The sequence below is a fragment of the Nomascus leucogenys genome, chromosome 4 (assembly GCF_006542625.1).
Source record: "Nomascus leucogenys isolate Asia chromosome 4, Asia_NLE_v1, whole genome shotgun sequence".
Lineage (NCBI taxonomy): Eukaryota > Metazoa > Chordata > Mammalia > Primates > Hylobatidae > Nomascus > Nomascus leucogenys.
This window is the reverse complement of record NC_044384.1, coordinates 117,937,161-117,957,609: the sequence shown is the minus strand read 5'-3', so window position 1 is coordinate 117,957,609 and position 20,449 is coordinate 117,937,161. Positions and strand designations below refer to the sequence as shown.

At 38.3% G+C, this 20,449-nt stretch overlaps 1 protein-coding gene across 38 annotated transcripts in view; it reads right to left on the bottom strand.

The window, feature by feature from the left end:
- Positions 1-466: 466 nt before the first annotated feature.
- Positions 467-20,449, bottom strand: part of CLASP2 (cytoplasmic linker associated protein 2) — a 222,561-nt gene continuing 202,578 nt past the window's right edge. For 37 of the 38 annotated variants that reach the window (XM_030812195.1, XM_003256835.4, XM_030812207.1 and 34 more), the window contains 3 exons: positions 16,960-17,166; positions 5,872-5,988; positions 467-2,938 (listed from right to left, as the gene is read on the bottom strand). In XM_030812195.1, coding sequence (XP_030668055.1) covers positions 2,852-2,938; positions 5,872-5,988; positions 16,960-17,166 — 411 coding nt within the window. In that variant the 3' untranslated portion in view covers positions 467-2,851. The remainder of the gene's footprint in view (positions 2,939-5,871; positions 5,989-16,959; positions 17,167-20,449) is intronic. The other variant, XM_030812199.1, reaches the window with a different exon arrangement.

The following is a 20,449-nucleotide window of genomic DNA, read 5'->3' as shown; positions in this document are numbered from 1 at the left end:
CAGGCGTGAGCCACCGCACCCGGACTTTCTTCTTTTTTTTTTTAACAACGGAATTCCAAACCTTTTATATAGCTGCAAAACTGTACTAATTGCAACAGAATGAACTAAACTAATACCAGAAGCAAAGATATAAAAAATTAAGTTTAAAAAGCCTCATGTATTATAGAGTAATATGCTAATTATCATTTCTATTTACTGTAAATGCTATTCTAATTGAGCAATTATAAGCTACATTTGAATTAACAAATACATCTGGCCTTATCAATGATGTTATCAGTAAGATTCCAGTCTTTTACTGTAAGACATAACTTGATAATAAAAGTAATTTTGACTTAAAGTCTGTAAGAATAAAATATGAAGGAACACAGCAGATTAACTACAAAATTGAAGCCTCAGGTTCAAACCACGTTACTTGAAAATGTCAGAAGTATATTACAGATTTTGAAACCCAGAAGAAATAAACATGTTTTACAATCTGGAATATATAATTTTAATTAGTTCTCAGCAGTGCAGTAAATGAACAACACTTATTAATAATTTGGGAGAGAATAGCAGGAGGAAAAATTTAAACAGTAGCTTTTCGTGACCATTTTTAAGTAGCTGACATCTAAGTATGTTTCTGGAATGAACAAATTAAGGGTGTATTGTATATAGTGATTTAAATAACCAGCTTTCTTATAGTCTTATCAACTGAGATTATAGAATGGTAAACACAATTTTTTCACGTTTATATCTACTAGCTTTCATTTGGACACATTAAACCATACTTTTCTGTTGTGTAGTTAATTCATTTCTTGAGTGCCTGTCTGCCATTAGACACCAGGTGCTAATTTTCCAGTTAGAGTTACTATTCAGCTTAAGTCACTCTACTTAGTTGTCAACAGTAGTTAAAGCAGTATCTTAAACCAGAGGTTAAAATTAAATCAATATTTTGATTCGAGGTGATTACAAACATATCCAAAGGTCATAAAATGCTACTGAGAAGAGTTCAGTGTTTAAAATGCATTTTCTTCTTACAGATAAGCTGTAATATATACATGCGTATGTAGCTGTATACCTTTGATTGTAGTAGCTACACCTGAAAAATCTTTTCTCCTCAGATGAACTTACAAAATTCAAGAGACCACCACTGATAAAAGACCGTCTAAAGTTAAAATAAAACTGAGTGACTTGTTACACAGTGAGACAGAAAAACTGATATACATTATTAACTTTTTCAAGTAATGTTATGTACAGTTTTATTGCCAGTATATGCACAACAGTAAGCATAGAACTATAAATACACAATGTAATTAACAGTAGAAAACAAAATTGTTACAGGTAGAGGGAGAGGATATAGAGAAACTTTTCCTGCTGCTAGAACAGAAAGCAAGGGGAAAGCCTATGACAAATCATCCATTCAGTACTCGTCTTAAATTCTTTACATACATTTCTACATTTTTTTCAATTAAACAAAGTACAGATAACTCTGTAACAATAGCAAATTGCTTCCCTAATAGCTATTTGCCTTTTCAATCAAATTCACTTTATATTAGGATTAAAAAAAAGTAAAGATGAGAAATCATTAGTATCCTGGTTCCAAATTATCTAATTTGGCCTTTCACCAAAACTGGTAATTTTTGAAAGTCGGCTGCACATGAAAAGAATGGGTATAGCAAGAGATGATTAAAAAAATTTGCTAAAAAGTAACAGAAAATCACCCTTTAAGTAGTTTTCCAAAAGACTATAGGCAGCAGCTCAGTTAAAAGTATTAGCCCTGAAGAGGTAGAGAATTTGAGCCCATTATACAAAGACAGCGACAGCTTTGGCACCATCTTCTCTCTCATCAGGATCAATATTTTCAAGTACGACAATTTCATGGTAAAAGGAAACCAGGTTCCACCATTTAAAGAAAAGGTGCTGGTCACTCCCATGTCTCAATAATTAGTTTGTTTATTACGTGAGAAACAGAAGACGGTCAAGGACACACACGCACTTGATTTTTTTTGTCTGTTTCCATTATCAAGTTTATTCATAAGTGAATTTGATATTAATAAATACAAAAAAGCATCATTCACAACAAAGATACAAACAAACCAAAAAAAACCCTGCAATAAAACCTTCTATTTCAGTAAGTATCAAGAAAAAACAGGCAGATGATTTGGTGCAGCTTTCTTAAGGGATCATAGAAGGGACATGGTTTTAAATAAAGATGGCAAGATCAATAACCAACAGACAATATCAGTTTTATAGAACTGGCTGATTCTGTAACATCTGTCTTTGAGGTTTTAGTTTTCAAACTATAGATCACCCCAAAGAAGTTGCAACTAATGACATGTATCACCATCACACAGAGTCCAGCTGTAGTTCAAATTAGTCCTGCTTTGTTTCACATCATTTAAATATTTCTAGCATAGGACATGATACGGAACAAAACTCAAAGTAGCAATAAAAATATTATTCTGCAGTTGAATAAAAGCAAAAATGTTTTAGACTGTTAAACTTTTAAAGCTTTAAGCATTCCTGTTTAACCAGCATTTAAAAAAATTTATACAATCATAACACTGGCAAAGGTTAATGGGAAGACAAAGTACAAACATGTGAAATGATGAATTAGATTAAAAATTACTTTGTATTGATCAATTGATGTTAATACTGCTTCTTCTTGAATTTGGAATAACTATCATAAAAGTTACATGCAGACTGAGGATAGTCCTCTGTTACAGAAAATACAAAACGAAACAAAACAAAAAACTAAAACTGGGAAACAATAGTAAGTTCCAAAGGATGTGTTTGAGAATTTCCTTTCATTGATGAGGGTGGTCTACCTGTCCTTTCTTTTGAGAGACCTGGTTCGCCGTGATGAGCTTCACTAACTTTGTCCAGAAACATCAGTAGTGGGATCAGCTCCTCCAGAACCCGTTTGTGCACGTTTGATGTAAAGATTCAGTAGCTTCATCTGCAGATTCAAGCCAAATAAATGTCATTTGAGCAGCTGCTCCAAATTGTAAGATACTCATTAAAATATTATATACATATATGTGAACTCTGAAAGATAGATTTTAGGCTGGGGGTTATCATAATGCCCAAGTTATTGTTGATAATTAAGAACAAAAAATTATTTTTTTTGCCTAGCACATCTGAAAAAAACATAAAAAATCAAAAAAGTTTCTAAGTCTTGAAAGTTGTTCATGACAGAGTATTTTATCATGTCTTTTCAAAATATACTGTAGGGATCACATATAAAACTTTTGATATGGTCTGGCTCAGTGTTCCCACTCAAATCTTATCTTGAATTGTAATCCCCATGTCTTGGGGGAGGGTCCTTGTGGGAGGTGACTGAATCATGGGGGCGGTTCCCCTGTGTTGCTCTAGTGATAGTGAGTTCTCATGAAATCTGATGGTTTTGTGAGGGGCTTTTCCCCACTTTGCTCTGCAGTTCTCCCATTCTTCTCCTTCCTGCCATCGTGTGAAGAAGGACATGTTTGCTCACCCTTCTGCCATGATTGTAAGTTTCCTGAAGCCTCTCCAGCCATGCAGAACTGTGAGTCAATTAAACCTCTTCATGAATTACCCAGTCTAGGGCAGTTCTTTTTTTTTTTTTTTGAGATGGAGTCTCACTCTGTCGCCCAGGCTGGAGTGTAGTGGCGCAATCTCAGCTCACTGCAAGCTCTGCCTCCCGGGTTCACACTGTTCTCCTGCCTCAGCCTCCCAAGTAGCTGGGACTACAGGCGCCTGCCACCACGCCCGGCTAATTTTTTATATTTTTAGTAGAGATGGGGTTTCACCGTGTTAGCCAGGATGGTCTTGATCTCCTGACCTTGTGATCCGCCCACCTCGGCATCCCAAAGTGCTGGGATTACAGGCGTGAGCCATCGTAGCTGGCCTAGGGCAGTTCTTTATAGCAGCATGAAAACAGACTAATATAACATTAAAGTAAACTCAGAAGTCACCATTAAAGCAATAATAACAAACAACTGAGTACTAGGTGTTACACAATATGCTGTTTTACATTATATCTTCATCTTCGTATTTTATAGACGAGGAAATCACAATATAGAATGGTTAAGTTACTGCCTGAGGTCACAGGGGTGGGTAAAAAGTGGGCAAAAATAGCAATTCAGGTATTTGGGTTACAGGACCTAAGATCTTAGACCACGAAGCCACTGTCATCCTACCAAGAATGTTTTTAATATCTCTGTCATTTTGAAGTCTTTGTATGAGATCATGACTTTATGAAGTTTGTAATCAATAAATATACAATTCCGTATTCTACTTTTTTTTTTTTTTGGATACAGGGTCTTGCTCTGTTGCCTGGGCTGGAATGCAGTGGTGTGATCATGGCTCACTGCAGCCTCAACCTCCTGGGCTCAGGCAATCCTTTCACCTCAGCCTCCCAAGTAGCTGGGACCACAGGCACGTGGAACCGTGCTTCACTAGTTTTTTTTCTTTTTTTGTAGAGACAGGGTCTTCCTATGTTGACCAGGCTGGTCTTGAATTCCTGAGGTCAAGTGATCCTCCCACGTTGGCCTCCCAAGTGCTGTGGGAGCCACCACATCTGGCCTACTTGTTTCATCTAATGTTATTCCAAAATATTTTTTCCACCTACCTACTGTCTTCACATGTAACATGATTACTGGCTACCTACTGTTCTGATAAAGTGCTGAACTTTGTTTTGGAAGGTTTGCTTTTTAAACATTAACTCTTTGATCCAAGAGTTTTTAACCTGGTAGCCATGGGATTCAGGGGATCACAGAACCCTCTGAAACGACATATACTTGTTTCCATTATGCATTTTTCTATTTTTTTAAAACTTGGTCTCTCATGGTTTTATCTGAATGCATTTTTCTTAAGATGAGATTTTACCTAAGTCTCGAAGTGGTTTGTAACCCAGAGTTAAGAATTATTGTTTAATCTATCTATAACTTAATGTAAAGTGTGTTACCTAGGCTGATTTTCCATTATATGTATATTCTGCTTTTTTGCTATTAAAAGATAAATTTGACCACAGTAAGACAATCCTTAGGGTTTCAGAAACTCTTTAAGTGACGGTGAGTGCTTTCTGCTCAATGGTTCATAAGCCATGATTCAACAATCAGAAGTTATCTTCACCCTTGAGAACAAACTTCTAATTCAAAACAATTATTATTATTTTTATTATTAGAGACACAGTCTTCTCACTATGTTGCCCAGGCTGGTCTCAAATTCCTGGTCTCAAGTGATCTTCCCACCTCGGCCTCCCAAAGTGATGGGATTACAGGTATGAACCACTTTGCCTGGCCACCTTAGTTGAATGAATTTTAAAGTACTGGTAGTAGCAATCAAATGAGAAAGGCAAGACTTATTTATTTTTTTAGGTCTGAACAATGAATCAGAAAACTTTTATTTTAACACACCAAGTTAAAGTTGCACATTAATTTGGAGAATAGAAAGAGAAGGAGAACAAATATTTGATTATCATAGTTCTTAAGGGGAAAAATTTTTAAATGTGCAAGTATTCTATATTTTGAGAGATATACAGTAATCCATGAATATATATACCACAACAGTCTATTTATTCTTAATAAAACAGTGCTCAGGGGTAAAGATTTGGGTCTGGGATTTGGTAAGGAGTCAGCTGACTATTACAAATAACTAGAAGCTGCAGGCATTTTCTCTCACAGAAACCTACCGACCACCCCAACAAACTGCTGACTTCACCTGAGTGAACATCTAACAAATGTTAGAGTCTAGAAAAAGATAAAATACAAAACAGAAATAATAAGGGCAAGTTGGATGCTCAAAGCCTGACTTATTAAATGCCAAATAAAAAGCTTACTGTTACAGACATATAACTAAGTTTTGAAGGATGTACTATGGCCACCATCTCTAAAACACAGCAGCACTACTTACTTTACTGCCAGTAAGTTGACTGAGATGTGGTTTTAGTTCATCACCAATTACCGCATGAACAGCCACCAGGCAGAAGACACAAGCTTTCCGAACACTGCTCTCTGAATTATCATAACCCTATGGAGAGAAGTCCACTGTTAGTACTCCAGGGGATCTGAGAAAACTACCTTTTTAACAGGGACAGAAGATGCAGCTGAAAGATGAAATCTCGAGCATACTGAGGAGAGAAAACTGCAGATCAAAGTTAACTGTTTAACCTTTTCAAGCACAGACAATGCCCTTCTCTCCCTTCACTTCCCCTACTGCGCCCTCACTCTGTTAACCCTCTATATCAGGTTCTTACTTAGTCTGGAAAGCTGCACTTCTCTGACTCTGAGGCTGCTCCCTTGCCAATTCACCCTGAAAAAAGTCTCCAGACTAACTTTCCTAAAGTATTAGGTTTTAAGGCAGTCAGCGCTCCTCACTATCCAATAAAACCTATCATTGGTTTGGTGGCTCAAGGTAGTCCTATAATCCAGGCCCAATTAAGTTTTACATCTGTTCCATCCCTGCAATTACTTTCTCTAATAAATCCAGTCTATGTAAACTATTCCCCTATGCTTTTATTGTGCCTTTAATAACCTAATTTTATTTAAAAAATTAACTTATTTCTAATTGACAAATAATAATTGTATATATTTATGGGGTATAATGTGATGCTTCAATACAGGTACACTGTGGAATGACCAAATCAGGCTAATCAACATATCCGTCACCTCAGATACTTAGCATTTCTTTGTGGTAACATTTAAAATCCATTTTCTTTTATAATTGCTACTTTGAAATATACATTATTAACTAGTTACTGTGCTGTGTAATAGATAGCTAGAACCTAATACTCTTTAACTGAAACTTTGTACCTTTTGACCAACATCTTCCCTTTCTCTGTCCATCTCCCCCACTTATGCTTTTGATCACACTACTTACTCTATTTCAATAGTCTACAGCAATCTTATCCATGAAATATTTTTGAATCAATTATCTGAATGAATATACACATTTTACTCTATCTGAATGAATATGCACATTTTACTCCAGGGAAAAATAGAGTTCATCTCCACTAAAGTCCTAATCATTTTATCTTTCTAAAACAACTGCAGAAACATTAAAATATCAATAGATATCTAGCTAAAAGAAGTACATTATTCCTAAGTCATGCAATCAAACTATGTTAATTTTATTTTCCCTCATCATTTTAATTGCAATTATAATGTAAATTAATTTTTCTATATGGTCTTTATAATAATATGAGGCATTCATTTAGTATGCTTCCTAATTTAACCATTCTAGAGTATTGTAAGTTTACATCTTCCTCCCCAATAACCTCCTTCCTACTAAATTTTTCCTATTACAAATAACACTGCAAACAGTATGGCATTCAATTTTAAATATTTAAGTGCCTGGTATGTGACAAGAACAGGCCAGGTAAATAATGTTCAGTGTCCAAAAAGACACGCACTGTCCCTTCCCAGAACAGTTAGGGAATCACATGGCAGAATGAGGTATTATGGGCAAGGAGTGGAATAGGAATGTAACATTTATGATTGGATAATATTCCATTGTATGATATATCATGTTGTTTATCCATTTATTAATGGATATTTGGGTTGTTTTCGCCTTTTGGCTACTGTGAATAGTGCTGCTATGAATATTCATGTATAACTATTTAAATATTTGCTTTGACTTCTTTTGGGTATATACCTGGGAATAGAATTGGTGGGTTATATGACAATTTTGTGTTAACTTTATCTTTTTCCTTTTTTTTTTTTCCTTGAGATGAAGTCTTGTTCTGTTGCCTAGGTTGCAGTGCAGTATGTGATCTCAGCTCACTGCAACCTCCACCTCCAGGGTTCAAGCAATTCTCCTGCCTCGGTCTCCGACATAGCTGCGATTACAGGTGCTCACCACCATGCCTGGCTAATTTTTGTATTTTTGGTAGAGATGGGGTTGCATCACGTTGGCCAGGCTGCTCTTGAATTCCTGACCTCAAGTGATTCACCCGCCTCAGACTCCCAAAGTGCTGGGACTACAGGCGTGAGCCACCGTGCCCGGCCTTTATGTTAACTTTCTGAGGAACTGCCAAACTGCGTTCCACAGCAGTTGTACCACCAATTTATATTTATGCAAGCAATGTATAAGGGTTCCAATTCTTGTACATCCTCATCAAAACCTGTTATTTTTGTTCTTTAGATCACAATCATCCCAGTGGGTATGAAGTGGTATCTCATTGTGGTTTTGATTTCCCTAATAACTAATGACACCAAGCATCTTTTCATGTACTTGCTGCCCATTTGTATATCTTCTTTGAAGAAATAGCTATTCAAGTCCTTTGTCCATTTAAAAGTTATTTATCTTTTTGTTGTTGAGTTATAAGAGTTCTTTATATATATTCTGGATAGTAGACCATTATCAGATATATAATTTGCAAGAATGTTCTCCCATTCTATAGGTTGTCTTTTCAGTTTTTTGATTAGGTCCTGAGATGAACAAAAGTTATTTATTTTGATGAAGTTCAATTAACCTATTTTTTATTTACCATTGATGCTTTAGGTGTCATATCTAATAATCCGCCATAGAGGATGACCTTAAATCTAAGGTCATAAAGATTTATTGCTATGTTTTCTTCTATGAGTTTTATAGTTTTGGTAGCTATATTTAGATCACTGATTTGTTTGAGTAAATTTTGTTTATGGTACGTGGTCACTGAAGTCTCTTTGTTACCTCAGTGGTCAGCCAGTGACCTGACAGAGATTTCCTTAAATACCTGGGGTCAAAACAAAACAAGACAAACTCTCCCAGTCTTTGCAGATTGACTCTGAGCTGGGTAATCATTCCATTAGCTAGGCTGCCTACAATTCTGTGTTGGCCCAACTCCTACTTGCATGGAGCCCAAAGAACATCCAGAGGTCCAAGCCTAGGGTCCTCTAAGACAGTGGTCCCCAACCTTTTTGGCACCAGGGACTGGTTTCATGGAAGGCAATTTTTCCATGGATGGGGAAGGGTGATGGGGGGATGGTTTCAGGATGAAACTGTTCCACCTCAGATCATCAGGCATTAGATTCTCATAAGAAACATGGAACCTAGATCCCTCATATGTGCAATTCACAATAGGCTTCATGCTTCTGTAAGAATCTAATGCCACTGCTGATCTGACAGGAGGCGAAGCTCAGGTGGTAATGCTCGCTTGCCCACTGCTCACCTCCTGCTGTGTGGCCCAGTTCCTAACAGGCCACGGATCAGTACCAGTCCATGGCCTGGGGGTTAGGGACCCCTGCTCTAAGGTCTTTTCTGACCATACTTTTGGTGGATTCCTCAGTACACGTGGTAGCCCAGCAAAACTGTTATTTCACCAATTATCTTCTTCCTCAGCTTCCTCCTTCCCAGACGTTTGTTTGCTGCTTGTCTTGTCTGCTCTCCCTTGCCTCAGGTAGCTATGGATAGTATGTTTTTAAATCTTTTCAATAGACTCCACTTAGGAAGCCACTTCAGCCTGATAGGAGATGAAACAAAGGCTAGTCTCTGTGCCAGCCTCTCAGGGAATGCCAGAGATAAAAACAACAACAACAACAACAACAACAACAACAACAACAACAAAACATAACCACAATTTTTTGAGAACAAGGTCCATGTCCCTCCTGGCACCAGCAAGCTACACCACAAATCTGGGCCACCATCATCAAGGCTACTGAGCATGGGGGATGGTAGGCAGTTAAGTAAGTTTCTTACTGAAAGTAAAAAAGTATTTTCAGTACATGAAACAGAATGAAGTTGAAACCCTACCTCACACCATATACAAAAATTAACTCAAGGAGTGATGCACAGAAAATGGCAGACAGAGTAGGAAGCTCCAAGAATTGACCCCTCTACTTAAGCAACCACTGAGCTGGCCAAAGTGAATAGAATCATGCTACAATAATATATGAAGTGATTTTCAGTGGCTGCTAAAATCATTAGGTGAAAAGATGGGGCAAGGTATATAATGGAGGGGTTAGACTAATAACATCTGAACTTACTGATCAATCTTAACATCACTGAAGGCGGGACAACTCGACATTATGTGTCGTTCAATGAGATGCCACCTAAAAAAGTTTTCTTGTTTAGCTCGGCGGCCCATGCCTGTAATCCCAACACTGTGGGAGGTGGAGGCAGGAGGACTGCTTAAGCCCAGGAGTTGGAGACCAGCCTAAGCAACCTAATAAGACACTATCTCTACAAAAAATTAAAAAAATTATCCAGGCAACTCACCACCTAAAACAAACAGGAAATTAAGCTGGAAAGTAATCTTTAAAACATTATACTATGTCCTGGAAGTATTAAGCCAGAAAGTAATTTTTAAAACATTATCCTATGTCCTGAAAGTGTAAATTTCATGAAGTATTTAATATGACATGATACTAAGAATTTGCTTTGAAATAGGCCACGTGCAGTGGCTCATGCCTGTAATCCCAGCACTTTGGGAGGCCAAGGCAGGTGGATCATGAGGTCAGGAGTTCAAGACCAGCCTGGCCAAGATGGTGAAACTTTGTCTCTACTAAAAACTACAAAAATTAGCTGGGCACAGTGGCAGGCACCTGTCGTCCCAGCCAGATACTTGGGAGGCTGAGGCAGGAGAATCGCTTGAACACAGGAGGCAGAGGTTTCAGTGAGCCGCGATTGTGCCACTGCACTCCAGCCTGGGTGACAGAGTGAGACTCTGTCTCAAAAAAAAAAAAAAAAAAAAAGAAAGAATTTGCTTTGAAATAAAATTTGATGTATTTTAATTGATTGTAGCATTATTCTAAAGTACTGAAAGTAAGCCTCTTTCTTTCATTAAGTACTCTCTTGGTTACTATAAGTTTTTGGTTAGATCCTAGAGTTCCAAAAAAGTTGATTCTATTCATTTTTTGCCAGCTCAATGGTTGCTTAAGTAGAGGGATCAATTCTTGGAGCTTCCTACTCTGTCTGCCATTTTCTGTGCATCACTCCTTGAGTTAATTTCTGTACATGGTGTGAGGTAGGGGTTCGACTTCATTGTTTTTCATGTGGAAATCCAGTTGTCCTAGCATCACATTTATTAAAAATACTCTTCTTCCCCACAAAAAACTGTGATAATCGATTGCCTATAAATGTGAGGGTTATTTTTGGATTCTATTTCATTGATCTATCAGTCTACCTTATGACGGTACCATGTTGTCTTTACTATCATAGCTTTGTAATATGTTTTAAATTGAGAGTGTAAGTACCCCAATTTTGTTCTTTTTCAAGTTGATTAGATTGTTTTTTTAATTTTGAGACGGAGTTTCGCTCTTGTTGCCCAGGTTGGAGTGCAATGGCGCAATCTCGGCTCACTGCAACCTCTGCCTCCCAGGTTCAAGCGACTCTCCTGCCTCAGCCTCCCGAGTAGCTGGGATTACAGAGGCGCACCACCATGCCCGGCTGATTTTTTGTATTTTTAGTAGAGACGGGGCTTCACCATGGCCAGGCTGGTCTTGAACTCCTGACCTCAGGTGATCTGCCTGCCTCAGTCTCCCTGAGTGCTGGGATTACAGGCGTGAGCCACTGCACCCGGCCAAGTTGATTAGATTCTTGAGACTCTTTAAATCTTTAACAGTTGATAACCTCCTCTTCCTCTTTCTTCATGCCATTTCTTTATTAAAGGAATTTGGCAGTTTTCCTCGTAGAATTTCCTACATTCTGAATTTGACTGAATATACTCTTAAGGTACAATTTAACATGCTTCTCTATTCTCTGAACTTCCTTTAAACTGACAGTTAAACTGAAGACTGGATTAGATTTAGGTTCAATTGCTTTAGAAAAAAAAAACTTTATTTTTATTTTTTGGAGACAGGATCTTGCTCTGTCACTTAGGCTGAAGTGCAGTGGTATGAACATGGCTCACTGCAGTCTCCACCTCCTGAGCTCAAGTGATCCTCCCACTTCAGCCCCCTAAGTAGCTGGGACTACAGGCACATGCGACCATGCCTGGCTAATTTTTAAAATTTTTTTGTAGCGACAGTTTCTTATTATGTTGCTTAGGCTGGTCTCCAACTCCTGGGCTTAAGCAATCCTCCTACCTTAGCCTCCCAAAGTGTTGGGTTTACAGGCATGAGCCACCAAGCCAGGCAAGAAAACTTTTGTTTAGTTGTCCCACCTTCAGTAATGTTAAGATTGGTCAGTAGGTTCAGATGTTGTTAGTCTAACTCCTCCATTATACACCCTGCCCCATCATCTTTTTACCTAACGATGCTGGTGGCTACTGAAAATCACTTCATATATCCATTGTTTCAATGAGGCCAAATATATATATATGTGTGTGTGTGTATATATATAATATATATATATATTTTTTGGAGACAGGCTCTTGCTTAGTCACCCAGGCTGGAATGCAGTGGCATGATCACAGCACACTGCAGCCTCAAATTCCCAGGCTCAGATGATTCTCCTACCCCAGCCTGCTGAATAGCTGGGACCACAGGCATGCCACCGTGAGCCACCAAGCCAGGCAAGAAAACCTGGCTAATTAAAAAAAAATTTTTTTTGTAGAGACGAGGCATCACTATGTTGCCCAGGGTGGTCTCGAACTTCCGGGCTCAAGTGTCCTCTTACCTTGGCTTCCCAAAGTGCTAGGATTACAGGTGTGAGCTACCACACACTGCCTAAAAATATATATATACATATTTTTTGTTTGGAGATGGAGTCTCACTCTGTCTCCCAGGCTGGAGTGCAGTGCTGCAATCTTGGCTCACTGCAACCTCTACCTCCCGGGTTTAAGCCATTCTCTTGCCTCAGCCTCCTGAGTAGCTAGAATTACAGGCGTCCGTCACCAGCCAGCTAACTTTTGTATTTTTAGTAGAGATGGGGTTTCACCATGTTGGCCAGGCTGGTCTCAACCTCCTGACCTCAAGTGACCTGCCCTCCTTGGCTTCCCAAAGTGCTGGGATTACAGGCATAAGCCACCACACCTGGCCAAAAATAATTTGTAAGTCAATAATTTCTTCTGAATTTACTAGCTGGAATCCTTCTAAAAGTACTTTATCTCATCAAATATTTGGTTATCCTGAAAATAGGATAGGTAGTGTATGTGTTTTGATTCTTTCTCTTTATTAACCAATTTTGGGAATAACCCAATAATCTTCAAAGCTGGCCAGTTTTTAAAGTATCAATATAAACTCATGAATTTCACTTTAAAATTTGATGTATTTTAATTCATTGTAGCATTATTCTTTTTGACCCTCAAATATGAATAGTTTCCTTGCTTTCAGTCAAGAATTCTCAGGCTCATTTTGTACATTACCTGCTCCAAACCTGGACTCAGTCATTTTCCCAAAGACACCTGACTCTTTTGAGTGGAAAATGGTATTTGAAGACCACAATCTGGGTGGTAGGGATGCTCAGTGTTACTGAGTTGATACTGATTCAGAGGCTAATAGGAAACATTTTTTGAGGTAAGAAATTAAATAATATTTTCATTTTGACATACCCAATTCAAAGTTAAGGTTTTAAGATTTACTTCATTTTATAACATCATTATTTGCTTTGTCCTAATCTATCTTATTTATCTGATATGTGTATCAATGTTATTACTATTAAAAAATAACCATACCAGCATCTTTCCTAATTATGAATATATTGAATGCAGTTCAAGATTTCTTTGCAGTTTCTTTCATCTTTAGGGTATATTCCACTGAAGACTGGTAGTAAAATATTATTTCTTGAGCTCTGACTGCTCTGTTTTCAATAGATCTATTGTCTAATTTCCCCTTTAAAAGCTTTAAAATATCCGATTCATGCTTTTTATTACTTTCTATAGTTTTCTTACATTTTTTTACCTTGTTTTCTTAAATTTGGGTTTAAGTTTTCATTTGCTTTGTGTCCATGTGTCTAGTGTATCTTCACTGTAAATATACCTCACGCCATTATTTTTTTCCTCTTTTTTGAAGAATAGGCAGTATCTTTGGGCTTGACCTCCACAACCCTTTTCTGTTGCTCATGTGTAAGTGAAATACACTTTTCTGTATTCTATATTTTAAACTAAATTTTCTGTTTTGGGGAGTGGGTTTCGCCATGAAAGCTTTTCTAGCTTTACTGATGCAGGATTCTTTCTTCTTGTTACCTTTTAAAAAAAATATGGCCTTTGGGTAGTCACCTCTGCCACAATATTGCTATAATGCTCAGTTTATTTTAGATTCAGGGGGTACATGTGTAGGTTTATTACATAAGTATACTGTGTGTGATGCTGAGGGTTTGGGCTTCTATTGATTCCCCCCACCCAAACAGTGAACACAGTATCCAATGGGTAGTTTTTCAACCCTTCCCTTTTCTCCCAACCCCTTTTGGAGTTTCCAGTTGTCTATTGTTCCCATTTTTTATGTCTGTGTGTACCCAATATGTTTAGCTCCCACTTATAAGCAAGAACATGTGGTATTTTGTTTTCTGTTTCTGCATTAATTCACTTAGGATAATGGCCTCCAGCTGCATCCATGTTGCCACAAAGGACATGATTTTGTTCTTTTTTATGGTTGCATAGATGCTCAGTTTAGATTCTAGTCAAGGAATTTTTTGCTAAATAAGCTCTTTCTGGAAGAGAGCTTTTGCAAGGTATTTCTAAGAGCCCTGAGGATCCATGCCACCCCAGCATGATTTGGGCTTCCTGCAGGACCTTTGCCTTTACCTCCAATTTTTTATCAGTTATGTATACTTAGCTTTTCACTCTGAATGGGGACACCTCTTTTAGGGGTGAGAACTTGGGGGATTCTCTGGCCCCAGGGTCTTAAAAGTAACTTTTGACTTTCCTTCACACTTTTCCATACTACTGATATTTGCAGGGGAACTTGCTGCTGGTGGCGGTTTGGCTCTATCTGCTCATATTTTGGGGTTCACTGGGATACATTTTCCTAATTTTGTTGAAGATGTTTTTCATGTTTTTTGTATGCAATCCTAGTTGCTCAGTGAGATAATTTTCTAGTGAGAAAATATGAAGGCATTCAAAAAGTGTATTGCCATTGCCTTCTTGCCTTTCATTGCTCTGGTCCTAATACCTACACACCTTAATTTTAATAGTCTATAGCAAAGAGTTAAAATGCTAGTATTTATGTTCATTAGCGTTCTTTTGCTTTTCTGATAGGTAAGATGCCTTTTCCCAATAATTGTGTATGCAATAAAATCCTGCACCAACCTATCATCAGAGGAAATAAGAAATTTATAAGAACTTAAAGCCACAATAGCTTTTTGCTAGTATCCTCATACTCTAAGCTATTTATCTAGCAAACATGGATTCAGTACCCATTATATATATGACATATACATATTATATATACTTTGTTTTTTTTTTTTTTTTTTTTTTTTTTTTTTTTTTTGAGACAGAGTCTTGCTCTGTTACCCAGGCTGGAGTGCAGTGGCACAATCTTGGCTCATCGCAACTCCACCTCTCGGGTTCAAGCGATTCTCCTGCCTCTGCCTCCCGAGTAGCTGGGATTACGGCATGTGCCAACACACCTGGCTAATTTCGTATATTTGGTAGAGACAGGGTTTCTCTATGTTGGTCAGGCTGGTCTTGAACTCCTGACCTCAGGTGATCCGCCTGCCTTGGCCTCCCAAAGTGCTGGGATTACAGGTGTGAGCCACTGTGCCCAGCCTATACTCTGTTCTTAGTACTAAGGCATAGACAAACAGATTTGGATCGTATGTTAGGACCTCCCAATTTAGTAATATTAAGCTTAGACTAGAATAAAAAATACAATACTATAGATGCATAATGATTAGTTCTCTTTAGGAGGGTTTTTTTTTTTTTTTTTTTGAGACGGAGTCTTGCTGTCACCCAGGCTGGAGTGCAGTGGTGCGATCTCGGCTCACTGCAAGCTCCGCCTCCCGCGTTCACGCCATTCTCCTGCCTCAGCCTCTCCGAGTAGCTGGGACTACAGGCGCCCGCCACCACGCCCGGCTAATTTTTTTGTATTTTTTTAGTAGAGACGGGGTTTCACCGTGGTCTCGATCTCCTGACCTTGTGATCCGCCCACCTCGGCCTCCCAAAGTGCTGGGATTACAAGCGTGAGCCACCGCGCCCGGCCTTAGAAGGGTTCTTAATATACATACTATGTAATATTAGCCATTAAAATCATATTGTAAAATATCATTTATTGGATGGAAAGAGTTCACAACGTATGGTTAAGTTAAAGCATGTTATAAAACACATCTCATTTTTGTTAAAATGTTTCTATGATTGGGTTTATGTAGCTAAAGCGAAACACATTACATCTATGACTGTAAATTAGTATAACCACTTGGGAGCGAAATCTGGCAACACCTAGAAATTCTGTTTCTAGATGTATATATATGAGTGCATGAAGATATTACAAGGAAATTATTATATTTGTCAATAAAAAGGAAATAATCCAAATATTTATCAACAGATGAACAGATTAACAATTTGTGGCAAATACATAAATGGCATATTATTCATTCATAAAAAGGAATTAAATTCTAATACAAGCTACAACATGGATGAACCCTGAAAACATTATGCTAAGTGAAATAAGTCAGACTTAAAAGGACAAATATTGTATTATTTCACTTACAAGGAATCTAGCAGAAAATAGAATAGAGGTTACCAGGTGCTGGGGGGGATGGAGGGAAATAAAATAAAAATCATATGATTAATGTGTTGTCAAAAGTCAACATACTATTCCTCCTTGTTTTCCTAATGATTTAGGAAAACAGTCTGGGATGATGAAAAATTTCTGTATGTGGATAGTAGCGATGGTTGCATAACATTGTGAATGTATTTAAGGCTCCTAAATTGTACACTTAAAAATGGTTAATGGTTGCATAACATTGTGAATGTATTTAAGGCTCCTAAATTGTACACTTAAAAATGGTTAATTTTATGTTGTGTAAATTTTACCACACCCATATCTATAACCCCCTGGCTAGTTATGAAAAGTCTTTGTCCTGAATATTACAGACAAACAGGAGGAAGGCTTGATCATGCCAGTAATGATGCCTGGAAAGTACCTAAAATAACTGTATCCCAAATGTATCATGGCTTATTCCTCTCCAAGCTTTGTTGCTTACCTGTATTAGTCCTGGCATAATTTCCGGCAAAAGCAGGTTAAGGGTTTCCTTGGACACTCTCTCTATCACTTTTGTTTGCATTTTGATTGCAGCCAGATTAATTGGGTAGTCTGCAGTTTGAATGATAGGACAAAGCACTTTGATGCACTGCTCTGGACTAATTGAAGTGGCCAACACTGATGCCGCTTCCTCAGCAGATCTCACCACCTAAAAAAAATAGGAAATTAAGCCAGAAAGTAATTTTTAAAATATGACACTACATCCTGGAAGTATAAACTTCATGAAGTATTTAATATAATATTTGGAATTTGCTTTGAAAATGCTACAGTAAACAAACATGAAAAGTGAGGGTACAGATTACAGATAAAAAGGATTGGCAAAATGTCAGTAACAGCTGAAGCTAGATGATGGATACACAGGCTTTATTACACTATTCTCCCTTCTTGTGTTCTTTTTTGCTGTTGGCTAAAGTAGTTTTTTTTTTTTTTTTTTGAGACAGGGTCTTGCTCTGTCACCCAGGCAGGAGTGCAGTGGCTTGATCATCAATCACTGTAGCCTCAAACTCCCAGGCTCAAGTGATACTCCCACCTCAGCCTTCTGAGTAGTTGGAACTACAAGCATGCACCACCATGCCCAGCTAATTTTTTTTATTATTATTTTTAGTAGAGATGAGGTCTTGCTATGTTGCCCACGGTGATGTTAAACTCCAGAGCTCCAGCAATCCTCCTGTCTTGGCCTCACAAAGTGCTGGGATTACAAATATGAGCTGCCATGAGCGGCCTTAAAGTAGTTTTTAAATCAAATTGTGGTCTAGTTGTGTTAGGGTGAGGAGGCTCTATTTACTTAGATTACAATGTGACTGGAGTCCCCTGCATAAGCCATGCTGAAGCCCTGCTCATTATTAGTACTCTCATCTCTAGGAGTGCTTGAGCCCTCTGTATCACATTAATGAGAAATAAAATAAAAATCATATGATTAATGTGTTGTCAAAAGTCAACATACTATTCCTCCTTGTTTTCCTAATGATTTTCTTCCTTTTCTATTGAGCTTGGGGAGGGTTAAACACTGGTTTTGTGATGAAGACAAGAAATGGCCGTCTATCTTCTTATTAGAGTGTGTAATCTCTAAAGATAGTCTTAAGAACATGTAAAAGTAACTGCTTTTGATGCTGCTTTGGCAGTGTCTCAGTTATGATCTCAATAGGTGAAAAATGCTTAGAAAGGTACAGTGGGAAATACACTGGAAACAAAAAAAAAGCCAGGAGTGGTGGCTCAGCCTATAATCCCAGCACTTTGGGAGGCCGAGGCAGGCAGATCACGAGGTCAGGAGATCGAGACCATCCTGGCTAACACGGTGAAACCCCGTCTCCACTAAAAACAGAAAAAAAATAGCTGGGTGTGGTGGCATGCACCTGTAGTCCCAGCTATTAGGGAGGCTGAGGCAGGAGAATCACTTGAACCTGGAGAGGCAGAGATTGCAGTGAGCCAAGATCGCGCCACTGCACTCCAGCCAGGAGGACAGAGTGAGACTCCGTGTAAAAACCAAGCAAGCGAGCAAGCAAGCAAGCAACCAAACAAACAAAAAACAAGAAAATACACTGGACGTTAGAAGACCCAGTGCTAATTTCAGCTTTAATATCTTAAGAGTGTCAATTTTATATTTTGTAGGGATGCTACAGGCCTTATTTGGGTCAAAAGGTAGGTAACTAAACTACAAGTATTAGATATCATTTTTAAACTTTCAGTGAAATGCCATAGATGTACCACTACTAAACATGGTTGAATAAAACAAAAACAAAAACAGAAAACAAAACTGGGTCGGGCAAGGTGGCCCAGGTCTGTAATCCCAGCACTCTGGGAGGCCAAGCCGGGCAGATCACTTGAGGCCAGGAGTTCGAGACCAGCCTGGCAAACACAGCGAAACCCCGTTTCCACACAAAAATTAGCTGGACATGGTGGTGCACACCTGTAATCCCAGCTATTTGGGAGGCTGAGGCAGGAGAACGGGTTGAACCCAGGAGGCAAAGGTTGCAGTGAGCTGAGATCGTGCCACTGCACTCCAGCCTGGGTGACAGGGCAAGACTCGGTCTCAAAACAAAAAAACCCCCAAACCCCTGCAAAAATCCAGATATATTTAAAAGTTATGATTCACTCTTCTAAAAGAGTCACAGTGAAATCTCTTAAAAAAGTAATTACCCCAAGGGTTTCAATTTCCCTGCATCCTCACCAACATATTGTCTATATTTCTTTTGGGTGTTAAGTGGTCTCTCACTGTGGCTTTGGTTACATTTTCCTAATGACTAATGATGTTGAACATCTTTTCATGCGCTTATTGCCATTTGTATATCTTTGGAGAAATGTTTATTTAGATCCTTTGTCCATTTAAAAAACTGGGCCATCTTTTCATTGCTGTGTTGTAAGAACATCTATTATGGATATTAGTACCTTATCAGATACGTGTCTGCAAAATTTTTCTCCCATTCTATGAGTTGTCTTTTCACTTTCAGGATAATGTCCTTTGAAGGACAGAAAAGATTTTGATTTTTAATTTATTTTTATTTTTATTTTGATTTTTGAGACAGAGTCTTGCTCTGTCACCCAGACTGGAATGCAGTGGCATGATCTCGGCTCACTGCAGCCTCCGCCTCCCGGGTTCAAGCAATTCTCCTGCCTCAGCCTCCCAAATAGGTGGGATTACAGGTGTCCACCATGACACCTGGCTAATTTTTGTATTTTTAGTGGAGATGGGGTTTTGCCATGTTGGCCAGGCTGGTCTCGAACTCCTGACCTCAAGTGATTCACCTGCCTTGGCCTCCCAAAGTGCTGGGATTACAGGTGTAAGCCACCATGCCCAGCCAAATTTTTTTTTTTAAATGTTTCCTCTAGCTGACCACTAAGCTAATAAAGCACAAAAGGATTTAATGCTGATGAAATCCAAATTGTCTTTTTTGTTGTTGGTTGCTTCTGCTTTTAGTTATATTATGGAATCATTGCCTAATCCAAGGTAACAAAGATTTATACTTCTGCTTTCTTCGGAGAAATTTATAGCTTAGCTCTTGCATTTGGCTCTGATTCATTTTATCTCACTGCTATTTTAAACTTCCTTTTTTGATTTGTCTTTTGCTTTTGTCTCGGTTCTACCAGAGATACCTAATGCTACTGCTCAGTTGCTTTCTCTTAGAAATATAGTCCTTACAGAACTAAACGTGGAACTATCATTTGATCCAGCAATCCCACTATTGGGTATCTACCTAGAAAAAAAGAAGTCATGATATGAAAAAGATACTTGCACACAGGTGTTTATAGCAGCACAATTTGCAATTGCAAAAATATGGAAATAGCCCAAATGCACATCAATCAATGAATGAAGAAACTGTGTATATGTACACACACACACACACACACACGTGTATGTGTATATACACACACACACACCATGGAATACTACTCAGCCATAGAAAGGAATGAAATAATGGCATTCACAGCAACCT